At 38.1% G+C, this 11,933-nt stretch overlaps 1 protein-coding gene and 2 long non-coding RNA genes across 8 annotated transcripts; 1 reads left to right on the top strand and 2 right to left on the bottom strand.

Annotated features, from left to right (window-relative positions):
- Nucleotides 1–760: 760 nt before the first annotated feature.
- LOC111857137 (uncharacterized) lies at nucleotides 761–4,699 on the top strand. Its single transcript, XR_011989850.1, has 6 exons — nucleotides 761–783; nucleotides 2,594–2,639; nucleotides 2,869–2,960; nucleotides 3,070–3,180; nucleotides 3,573–3,852; nucleotides 3,960–4,699. It is a non-coding gene; the product is annotated as an uncharacterized lncRNA (long non-coding RNA).
- Nucleotides 4,215–9,626, bottom strand: LOC140588685 (uncharacterized). 6 transcript variants are annotated; one of them, XR_011989845.1, is made up of 13 exons: nucleotides 8,662–9,626; nucleotides 7,878–8,465; nucleotides 7,572–7,785; nucleotides 7,313–7,388; nucleotides 6,975–7,217; nucleotides 6,676–6,741; nucleotides 6,342–6,415; nucleotides 6,046–6,108; nucleotides 5,547–5,971; nucleotides 5,318–5,434; nucleotides 4,868–5,200; nucleotides 4,658–4,789; nucleotides 4,215–4,570 (listed from the first exon to the last, which is right to left on the bottom strand). It is a non-coding gene; the product is annotated as an uncharacterized lncRNA (long non-coding RNA). The 6 variants fall into 6 exon arrangements; XR_011989846.1 differs by having other exon boundaries at nucleotides 7,878–8,089; nucleotides 8,662–9,622; XR_011989848.1 differs by having other exon boundaries at nucleotides 4,868–5,015; nucleotides 5,097–5,200; nucleotides 7,878–9,622.
- A 1,427-nt stretch (nucleotides 9,627–11,053) lies between these two features.
- LOC111857165 (C-type lectin-like) lies at nucleotides 11,054–11,419 on the bottom strand. Its single transcript, XM_072711626.1, has one exon. It carries the CDS (start codon nucleotides 11,417–11,419, stop codon nucleotides 11,054–11,056), a length of 366 nt encoding a protein of 121 aa, XP_072567727.1.
- Nucleotides 11,420–11,933: the final 514 nt, after the last annotated feature.

Raw genomic sequence — 11,933 nt, forward strand, 5'->3', positions numbered from 1 at the left:
AGTTCGAGTTCTGATCGTATTTTTCCCATAAGAAATAATTTTGCCCCCCAAAAATTACACCTAAATAGGTTTTTTTTTTTTTTTAGCATTTTAACACAAAATGAACAGGATAAAACAAGAAGAGCATTTTTTTCTTAATGGCTTCCAAAACGATAAAGATCTTATCCCAACATTACCCCTGTCCTGCCCCGATCGTCCGCTCTTTTCGTGTGCCACGCCCCCTCGTTAACCTCGTGTGGGATTCCCATGTGATCAGCTGTTTCTGGTTGTTGTCAAGTTGTCATTAGGTTTCATTAGGTTTCCGCGTTTCAGTTTGTTTCCCCAGTCCGGTCATTGGGTGCGTTCGACTTTCTTACAGCGCTGGCTTAAAGCAACGCATTCTGATCCTGACGCAATGCATTACGGTTAGATGCATTGCGACCTCTCACCCGGCTGCACAAACTGGAACCGCCTCCGTGACTACACACCTTTGCCCTTATTGGCTGAAGAGTTTAGTTACACGCATGACGTTTGTATCCCAGGCAGTTCCAATACGTAATATGCTATTTCTCCTGAATATCACGTAAAGCAGTGAGAACTGGTTTTCAGTTAATTTACCTGGTAAAATAAAGTTTAAATAAATGACATAAATGCTCTAATAGTACACGTAAGGTACACCATATATAACTCTTTTTATTACCTGTGTCTTGTCACTGTCATTCTGTTGCACTGTAGAGTTCTGTCACTATAACAAATTCCTCGTATGTGTTAACATACCTGGCAATAAAGCTTATTCTGATTCTGGTAAGTTAGTGGTTTATTTATTGTTAGTTACTGTAATGTTGCGCTGCTTTATTTGGTTAATTGTCCAGTCTGTGAAGAAGGCATTCAAGTAAGAATTGCATTGTAGTATGATTTAGGTATATTACAAAAAAATGAGACAGTAAAATTAAGACCTGCACATGTTTTCATCAGGGAGAGTGTAAAGAAACATAAATTTTGATACCAAAACCACCCCTCTATGTTCAGTATTAAGGAAGTTATGACAGTTTTAATATTCGGGGAATGGCTAATTTCCATGTATTGTCTTTGCATTAGAATAAAACAAAAGCTGTGATAAACAAAAGTGAATGTTCGTTATCTATGGAGTAAGATCGCTGTCAAAAATAACTCGTAATAATGTACGTCAAATGTACGTTTCACAAGCGTAAATTACGCTTGCGCTTCTGAAAATTACGCTTGCTTCTGAAATTTACGCCTGCGCTTCTGAAAATTACGAGTGGATTCTCAAGCCTGAACAACCTGTCAAAAAACGTCATTGGACGTACAAGGCATTCTCTATAGAGGAAGAAACAATCGATTTTTGTTACTACGCATGTGCCGCAAAGCTGGAAAGATGGAGAACCAACCCAACCCGCCGAATTCACAGGTATTTCTATTAGTTTACTTGTTGTTGCACAACACTTTTTCTCGGTGTACAGAATGTAACAAAATTAAGGTAAAGTATGTTATACTTTATTCGTACTAATTATAGTTGGTTATTATTTATTATGCAGAAGTATGTCACTGCTGCTGTCTAGTAATGTGTCAGGCTAAGCTGTTAATAGTCTCATGTATATGAGATGGACATTTAAGTACACAGTGTTATTTTCTGATAAATAATAAAGAGTGTACTGTAGCTATGGCTAACAGTTATAATTTTGTTTTCATAAGAATAAGATTTTTCATACAGCTTAGGGTTCAGTGAGCACAAACCACTTCACGGGCATGTAGTAGTTATTAAGTTTTGTTGATATTTGCTTTAACAGGTATCATTGGTGACACAAGTACTGGACAGACTCAGACACAGGATAATTAGCATTTTACATCAACCACAACTGGATTTGGACTACTTCTTGTATGTCATCAATCAAGAAATGCTTATATTGACATCTGCTTCAACAGTTTTTGATATTCCGATTGAAATTATAAAGACTTTGTCTGACCTTCAAAGAAAGCTGCAGAGAAGCCTTGCACAGGAGGACTTTGTTGCCTTTGTAAGACAAGGGTGTGAGAGTCGTGGTCGTCCAAAATTTGTGTTTTCAGGTGAACTGCTTGGATTTCTAACTGATATGCCACTCCCAGTGGCTTGTATAGCGAATATATTAGGTGTTAGTGAGGCGACCATCTTTAGACGTATGAGGGAGTTGGGCTTGTCAACCAGGTCAACATACAGTGGTGTGTCAGATGAAGAGCTGGACAATTTAATCATGTCTATCAAAAGAAGACTACCAACTGCTGGATATCGTATGGTTAAAGGGTGTCTACAAGCAGAAGGACACAGAGTTCAGTGGAGTCGTGTCAAAGAAAGCATGCACAGAGTTGACGCTCCTGGAATTTTGGAAAGGATGACTCAACTTGGCTGTATTGTCAGGAGGACGTACTTTGTGCAAGGCCCACTGTCCCTGGTTCATGTGGACACTAACCACAAACTCATAAGGTATTTTAAAAAGTATTTATCAAGACACTTTTATCACTTTATGCATTACAGAGTTAATAGTAGCTCCAATCATAAAAACTGTCTTACTCATAAGTTAAAAACATTTTCTGGTCTGTGTGTTTCTGCTCTCTCAAGGTACAACATTGTCATATTTGGGGGTATAGATGGATACTCCAGAAAGGTGTGTTTCTGTTGCACCACTTCTGCAATTTTGAGTTTTTATTATTAGTTATACTGATATTAAAGATTCACAGTAAGGATAATGACTTCTAAATTTATTTGAACGTGTTAACCACAAGCTTAATATCTCTAAACAAATGCAATTTAAAAGCAAATGTATGCTTTAACGTGGTGTTTAACAAATATATTTTAACACATTTGACATACATTGTTTGTGCATCTATATTTAGATCATGTACCTGGAACCAGCCACAAATAATCGCTCAAGTACAGCCCTCTCATTTTTTCTGAAGGCGGTACAAAATCATGGCTGGCCTTCACGGTAAAACAAAAAACGATGCATATTTTATACATAAAAAATATTTTTTAGTAACTTTACTATTATCCCCATATACAAGCACCAACTATGTGCCTTTTGTACACTGTTCTAGGGTGAGAGGTGATGAAGGTGTAGAGAATGTCAAAATAGCAGAAACCATGTTCACAGTAAAAGGTACATGAAGGGGAAGCTTCATCGCTGGAAAAAGCGTGCATAACCAAAGGTATTACATACCAAAAATTAAAGTTTAAGTAATGTATATTGTCAGATAAAATACGGGTTTCTTTTTTCAGCCATTTACTCCTGACAAGGCTGGATTTAAGGCTAGATTATGTCCATTTGCCCTTCCAGAATTGCTATAGTTGAAATGAGATTTAAAATTTCAGTTGTTTTCTTCTGAGTTCAGACTCAACATCTTTTTACAGGTTTTTATACATTCATGTTTTATGATATTAAGCCATATGAGCAAAAACATACTTGTAACTAGTGACAGAAAAATACAAAACGTATGTTAATGCATTTTATTAAAATTGATGTTACTGAAAACAGTGTCATTCTCATCAGTGCATAGCTTGTCAGTTGCAGTTGTTATTAATGTTTTTTTCAAATTTCTAGAATTGAACGTCTGTGGAGAGATGTCTGGGTCAGTGTTACACAGATATATTATGAGGTTCTTCACAGCCTTGAAGAAGACTGCCTTTTGGATATATCAAATACACTTCACCTCTTCTGTGTGCACTACGTTTTCATAAAAAGGCTGCAGAATGATCTGCACACATTCAGTCAAGGGTGGGACAATCACCCCTTGCGCACAGAAGGAGGACTAACTCCAAACCAGTTGTGGGTTTTGGGGCATATGCAGACCCCTTCCACTGAGGCTGAAGAAAATGTGCAGGTGGTTGAAATTATTGTATTATTGTTAAACTGACTGGAAATACGGACTGCATCTTATAATTTTATCTGAATATATTCTTTTCTATATTTTCTCCCAACTTCTTATAGAACCTGGACCTGTAGGGAACAGACTGGGAATCATTTGATTATGTGAATGAGGAACACCACGGAATTGAACTTCCAGAAATTGAATGTCCAATGACCCCAACAGTGATGGATAGAATAGAAACTGCCATCAATCCTACAGCACAGTCTGAATCTTTTGGACGAGACATTTATGTTGCAATGGTTCAATATGTAGAAAGTATTTTGTCATCTGAAGGGTATGTCTGAATGCGATACATTGAATCCCGACACTGTAAATCAGTTACATTATTTATTTGCAATGGCTGCCACTGTAGCCATTCATTTACATCTCAGAATGACAGCATATATTTTGAAGAAAAACTATGTGAATTTAAAGCTATTAAAGAATTTAAGCTGTCTGTAGTTGTAGGTCTGACCAGCGTGGTGGTCTCACACCCTGTCGAATGACTGTCCATAACATAAAGGAAAGCATACAGTATGGTCTACATCACAGTCATGATTGAATTTAACAATTATCTTGAACTCCTCCTTTTCTTGTGGGAGAATAGGTTTGTGACTTTGTCCGGTAATCCACTGCATAATCCCGCCAACAGTGATTTTTGCTTGGCTCTCATCCACATTCTTGTCGTCTTCTTAAATATATAAAGAGGATGAAATGTGTTATTTAGAGATGATAGATACATATTAATAATACTTTAATAATAGTATACTGTACATACCATGATCCTCAATGTCCTGCAGGTAATCCTGGAAAAAGTTCATGATGCATATTTCGTTGCTATACCTGACAGAACCCTTCTCACTGAATAAAGTTTTGCAATTTTCCATTATGAAGGTACTGTAGAGTTGACCTAAGAGAAAGAACTGTTGTGATATTCTGTTTTTGTTAGAATACAGGAGAGTGTTTAGTTTTAAAAAAGTCAAATTACTCTGTCATCAGAATGGACTGGAACAAACAGAGGAAGGCAGATGTCAGGATACTTCTCCATGAGAACCAATAGATCGTAAAGCTGGAGACCTTTTCTGAGCTGATCCAGCATAGGGAGAACCCTCATGGTGTAATGTAGTACAATAGCTCTGTACAGAGGACACAGACAAATGACATGGTTTGGTAACGCAAGTCAACGCTTGTGCAAAATGTTTCTTCCTCATAAATACCTGACAATACGGTCCTTCTTTTCCAGAGACACAACTCCTGTGTATCCACAGTTTATAATTTCATCAGTCAGGTCTGTTATGCTGTCTTCAGTGGCATCATTAACCTAAAACAACAAAAAAATTAAGTGCATTGTTTATAACAGCATCCTGCTATTTAGAAGTAAACAAAGGTTGTGTGTACATTCATAAATGTGCATTAATGTCCCAAGTGGAACTTTTACCTTTGCAATAAGCAGGGAGCATCACCAGAGCACAGGTACTGAAAGCACCACTCACGAAGAAAGGAAGGTGGGGGCCCACCTTGAGCCAGACTCACTGACATTATTTCTCCAGCAATCCTGGAAAATGACAAAAAACATTCAATTCAAATATTCTACATACCCCACAGCAGTGTTACAACATGAACATATACAGCTGGTTGTGAGTTCTGTATACATTTAGAAAACTTACCGGAAATACTTCTGGTCTAAGCTGTTCAAACAGTAAACAGGGTTTTTCCCTTTTCCATCACCATTACAGACAAACAGCTTCCTTTCAATTTCTGAAAGCATTTCTGGTACACATGTAAATTGGTTGAAATATTTATAAATAAACCAACATAATTTCTAAATCTACTCCAGGAGTAATGCAATGCTGGAAAAGTAAGGTGTATTTACATCTTTTACCATACCTGTTAAGAATTCTTTCCTTAAGGCACCAGTATCAACACTTCTTCCCCTAAAAAAGTGACTTTCAGTTGACTTTTTGGGGAAGCTTTCTTTTGCTGTTGCCATTGCTGCATGCCTCGTTGGAAGATGTCACGCCGAGACACACATACAGAAAATGTGTCCACATCATCGACTTGGGAGCTGATGCAATTTAAAATGTCTTCACAGCTTCAAATGAGAAAAAAAAATTAACATGCCATTGAAAAAATCATACTAGTCAAAAGGAGTAATATCAATAATACCTTTGGAAACACTGTGTCACTTTTGTTGGTGTAGTTTCCTCATTGCTGGTACACTGCGCAATCCTGCATAAATAAAGGTTCGTTTAAATTCAGATAACTGATAATTGTACACAACCCAGCACAGGCAATTGCAAAAATTGCAAAAAAATTGCTCAACCTTCCAAAGAAAATAGGATAAATCATGCAGAACACTCAGTAAGGACTATGTTGGATTTTTTGTAATGGCCAAAGACACATCTATTTTTTTCAGTCACAAACCTACAAAGCTGTGTAAAATTAAGAACAAAATGATATACCGTAATCCACAGTCTGAAGCATGAATTTCGATGATGTCTCTAGCAAACACCTTTTCGCAAACAGGACACATACTCTAAAAGTAAAAGATAAAGTCAAAATGTACTCTGTACCCAAATGTATTCTATTGTCTGCATTACATCACAATTTGTCATTCACTGTACCAAATGTGACATAATACCAAAGAGATTACTTAAAGAATAACAACATTACACAAAGATTAAAATAGATTAAAATGTAATCTATATAAAGTTAACCAAAATGATACTTTCTAGAAATGACTAGACTGAGAATTACAAATCGTACTTTAGTTAAATCTACTGTGAAATATCTTACACTGTCAGTTGTGTCTCCATCAGATAGACATACCACCTCTTCTGGAGTTTCTTCTTCAGAGACATCCTACCATAGTATATCAGAACAGTAGAATTAATCTATTAACAACTCAATACCACTTTTGAATAAAATTAAATTTCCTAAATATTTCACGCTGTACCTTCCCTATCCTTTATTTTGGAAATGCAGGACAAAAATTCCACTGCACTCCAATATTAGGTACTGACAGTTTAGTGATGCATCAAATGTAATAAATATTAATATCTGTTTTTTGTGTCATTTAAAAAGGAATATGTTACCTCCCCAAAGTTCATGTGTTCCTCTTCACAGTTTTTAATATGTTCTGGCAAAACCGGAAGAGGAAACATTATTTTGCAGGTGGTACATTTTTCCTTGGGCATGTTTTCAAACTCCACTGCATCTGGTGGTAATGGAGAGGTATCCATTTTGTCCTGAAGAGGTACAATGTACATGGTACTCTTCCCATTTGAGCTCACAGCTTTTAACTGCCTCCCTGAGTAGCCATCTGGATCCACCACCACCTGAAGTAGAGTATAAAAGAGGATATTTTAAAAAGACAGTAAACTCTATTTTCAAAAGCCTAGAACACTGACAAAAAAAATACATATTGACATACCTGAGCTTTTCTGGAGTACCCAGCCACCAGAAACACTTGCTAGCTTTGGAAATGCACCTGTTATTATGTCAGATACCTTTGACAATAGGGAAAATTTTATAATTAATTATGATTCTAAATTTTCATGTGAAAAATTCAAATATTAAATTGCTTTTTGCAATATAGTCATCCATCTGATCCAGCTGACCCAAGACATGCAGTTGTTCAAACAAGATAAATGATATACCAATAGAATTCACAAATATATTAATTATTTTACCTGCATGTGTGTAAAATGTTCTGGTATACTTATGGAACGTTTCCCAAGGCCAGCCGTCATTAAACGGAGTTCTGTATCTGCCTTGGGAGTTGTGTCATATTTCTGGTCCAGTAAAAAAAAGTTGATGGTGCAGCTTTTGGCTGGACGTGTACTCGTATATGGAGCATACCGCTTTTTCCCCTTTATTTCCTTCCTGAATAATCCTGGGAAGGACCTACAAATGAACATTTTGAACAGGAAAAATGTAAGAATTCAAATAACACAGCATAACGTACATCCCTGGTAACTCACTAAAGAGCATATTACCTAGCCATTTCCTGCCGTACTGAACTGGAGGAGCCGGATGGCACTACCTCTCTCTGCACCTCTGTCTGTCCCCCTCTCTGCACCTGAGGCTGAACACTCAACTGAGCACTACTCTGTGCAGCAGTGGAAACAGCAGTCCCTGGGTACCCTACATGGGTGCTCAGCAAGTTCACTAAATTTTGTGCTGTATGAACAATTTCAGCTAAATGAACCTACAGGCAAAAATAAAGATTAATTTTAAAAAACACATGCATACAACAGAACATAAAAAGTTTAATACATGTCATAGACATTCCAGGTCTCTGTATACTCTCCAAAATACACATTTCTGCAATGACAGACATTAAGACAGTCACAACATATTGTAGCGGCTAGAGGACTAGGACTATTTAATGTTTATTATAGGGCAATCCTCCCACCCCTTTTCAGCCAATCTCGGTGGGTTTGTAGATAGCGGGAATGTGGGGTACCTGCGGAGTGGATAAAATGAGAAGTGGCGGGCTCCGCACAACCTTATATATACTGGGGAACATTAAGTGTTGCTGTTCTTTTTCTGTTGGATCCTGTTCTTTTGTGAGTTTGGCGTGCCTGCGGCCGTACAGGGTACATTAAAGTGCTCTTTTGAGTTACGCATGTTGTCTGGTCATTACAATATTATAATAAATAATAACCAACTATAATTAGTACGAATAAAGTATAACATACAGTACTTTACCTTAATTTTGTTACATTCTGTACACCGAGAAAAAGTGTTGTGCAACAACAAGTAAACTAATAGAAATACCTGTGAATTCGGCGGGTTGGGTTGGTTCTCCATCTTTCCAGCTTTGCGGCACATGCGTAGTAACAAAAATCGATTGTTTCTTCCTCGATAGAGAATGCCTTGTACGTCCAATGACGTTTTTTGACAGGTTGTTCAGGCTTGAGAATCCACTCGTAATTTTCAGAAGCGCAAGCGTAAATTTCAGAAGCAAGCGTAATTTTCAGAAGCGCAAGCGTAAATTTCAGAAGCAAGCGTAATTTTCAGAAGCGAGCGTAATTTTCAGAAGCGCAAGCGTAATTTACGCTTGTGAAACGTACATTTGACGTACATTATTACGAGTTATTTTTGACAGCGATCTTACTCCATAAATAACTTCCTTGTGGGTTGAGATAACTGAATGAAACTTTCAACACATACAGAGAAAGTTAAAGAGAATCAGATAAAACACTAAACAATTAAGTTGGATATCTATTTCTCCTTTTAATTAGTTAATTAGTTTGACGGACAAGGCTAAAGATGCAAAAACGCAGTGACCGCCATGACACTCAGTCAATCAGACAGGCGATCTTCGGAACGGTAAATAACTGTCTCGGATTCATTTGATTTTGATGAAACTTCACCAGTTAACAGAAAAAACAATAGAAAGAGCGTCCTATTAGCTTTTGTTATTGTCCAAAGCATAGATTTTGGTTTAGAACAGGTTGAACTTCATGAAAATTTTCGGCGCAAGCAAAAATGACAAACCGTATGATCAAATTGAAAAATTCGAATTCGAGGCTGAAGAGGGGAATCCTAAGTATGTCATAACAAGGAATCTCCAGAAATAGCCGATCACAGACAGCGCACTGCCCATTTTACCTTGGGGTTACCCTGTGATGCACCTATATCGCATAGCAGTGGCGATCGTAGAAAATGGCGGTCGGGATTCCCGTGGATTGTAACATACCTATGTGATTCATTTCCTGCCGCGTACAATTTATATTAGGTCAGCGTTCACGGTTCGACTTCTGATATTCAGATCGAGTTCTAGGTCAATCTGGTTTGTTTGACCTAGAACTTTCAAGAAATTCGAGTGATATATGTATGTAGGTAACAGTTGTTATATAGAATAAGGGGACAGGCACACTGTGTGCACACGTTAGCGAGTTATGACGGTTGCACAAATTTTTCCTTGGAATAACAGCGGAAAAATTAAAGTAGCAGGGTCTGAACATCAGCGCTCTCGCTACGCTACCACGGCCACGATGCTAATAATTACAAGAATAACAGGCGAGCATTTAGTTTGATTAACTTGATCTGGTATTTAAAATAACATTTTAACAAACCAACAAAGGCCAGCCAAACAACATAAATATGCACATGTTAACATGATTAAGAATATTTCATATTGTTCATAATTGGCAAGACAGTACCTCTAAAACGTACCATTTTTACACTTTATTAGCACTATCTTAGCTAATAGTAAACAATTCCCCGGTTGCACTTCCCGTCGTGGCTGAGCGTGCACCTGACGTCAGGTAGGTTAATTCACATTTCATTGCCCACCAGTAGGCAGGACCTCAAATTCCTCAATGGGCGTGTGGCAGATGCTGAACTCACCCATTGGCTGCTCAGTGTGGGAAACTCCAGCAGGAGGCTGGTAGAGCTCAGATTCGCTCCTCTCAGGCATCTCTGCACTGCAGAGATATGGGTTTTACTTTCTTGTCGACTAATCGATTAGTCCATTGTGTCCCAGTCGTTTCTCTGCCACAGCACACTTTTCATAAGGTAATTATCCCAGGATACACCACTGATTAACACACACAGTACCATTAATTGGGTATCACACTGCTCACAACCTGTTGGTTCAGAAGTACGTTTTCTGAAATGATAAACATTTGTCCATTATCTTGTCTTTTTTTAATCACATGGCAGTTTGCAAATTGTCGAGCATATGTAATTTAGTTTGATGATTATCTCTGAGAGAGTGATGATTATCCCCTCAAGTATATCAACTAAAAAATATAACAGTTGATCTCAGTGAATTGCAGATATACTGCTGAACGACAAACCTGCAGGTTTCCTGTAAAATATTTTATGAAGCAAAAGACAGAAACTACAGAAACTAAAAACAGTTTGTGAAAGTTACTTTTGATTCAAAAAATATTTTAATACTGTTTTTATATTACTTGCAAATAAATAAAAATACAAGTAGTATGTTCCATTTGGCCATTCTTCATCTTTGAGGTTATGAATTATTTATGTGAGGCATGGAGGGAGATCGTCAGCACCAACAATCCTCAACGGTTGAATGAGTGTCTCCTTTAACTGCTAAGCTTGAACAGCATCAACGAAAAGTTAACTCGATATACATGTGCAAAGTCTTTTCCAACTGAAACATTCGTTCAGCAATCGGCAAATGTGGTCTCCACTGTCATGTTCCCCAAGTGCTGTCCAGCTTCCCAAATCTGCTCTCACAATTACAGCAGATGAAGTTAAGCTTCTCCGTCTCCGGCAGGCTGACCCACTGATGCCTTCCTACAGATTCTATTGCCCCCGTTTTCCCACACTCGTTAATCCCTGACCCGTTTCCCGGGGCCCAGTTCTGGTAACATCTTGTCTCTGCGCTGACCCAGAACCAGAAGTTGAGAACGCACGTGAAACGCAAGCCCAGCCATACGTGGGCTGTGGAGGCCAGCTTCACCTTCTGCTCCACCCATTGCTGGATTTCCTCGTCATGGATGGAGACCAGGTCACCTCCATGTCTTCTGCAGTATGTCAGCGCCTGGTTCCACGTCATGGTCTCATTAACCAGCACCAGGTTTTCCGGAGGATGGCGAGGTAATGTACTGAAGTTCATTTCTGCATTAGCTTTTGAAAAATAACGGAAAATAATACAATAATGCAAATTTTAACAGTTCACAATACGTGACACTTTCATCCAGGCAGCAGCAAGTTATAAAGTGCTTGGTTTTTTAAGACATATTTCAACGCTTTTTGAGATTTTGAAATGAAACTGGGGACTTATTTGAATATAATTTGCGTATTCTTTTGGAGTAGAATTGTCCGTTACCTGTGCTTTGTCCATTTTCCGTGGAACCCGTCATCATATCAGTAGTCGAACTTGTAGGCTGTGCTTCTGCAATCCCTGTGGAACTTATATTTCTAGTTGACATTAGTTCTGACTGTGATATTACACTGGAATTAAGACTGGCTGATGAGGATCCAACAGCTTCCTTTTGCGTGGTTGGCTTTCCTGTAATCGTGACGGTGTTGGTCAAAGGCTGTGAAGTCAAGTTATCAGTAAAATTGAC

The sequence above is a fragment of the Paramormyrops kingsleyae genome, chromosome 4 (assembly GCF_048594095.1).
Source record: "Paramormyrops kingsleyae isolate MSU_618 chromosome 4, PKINGS_0.4, whole genome shotgun sequence".
Lineage (NCBI taxonomy): Eukaryota > Metazoa > Chordata > Actinopteri > Osteoglossiformes > Mormyridae > Paramormyrops > Paramormyrops kingsleyae.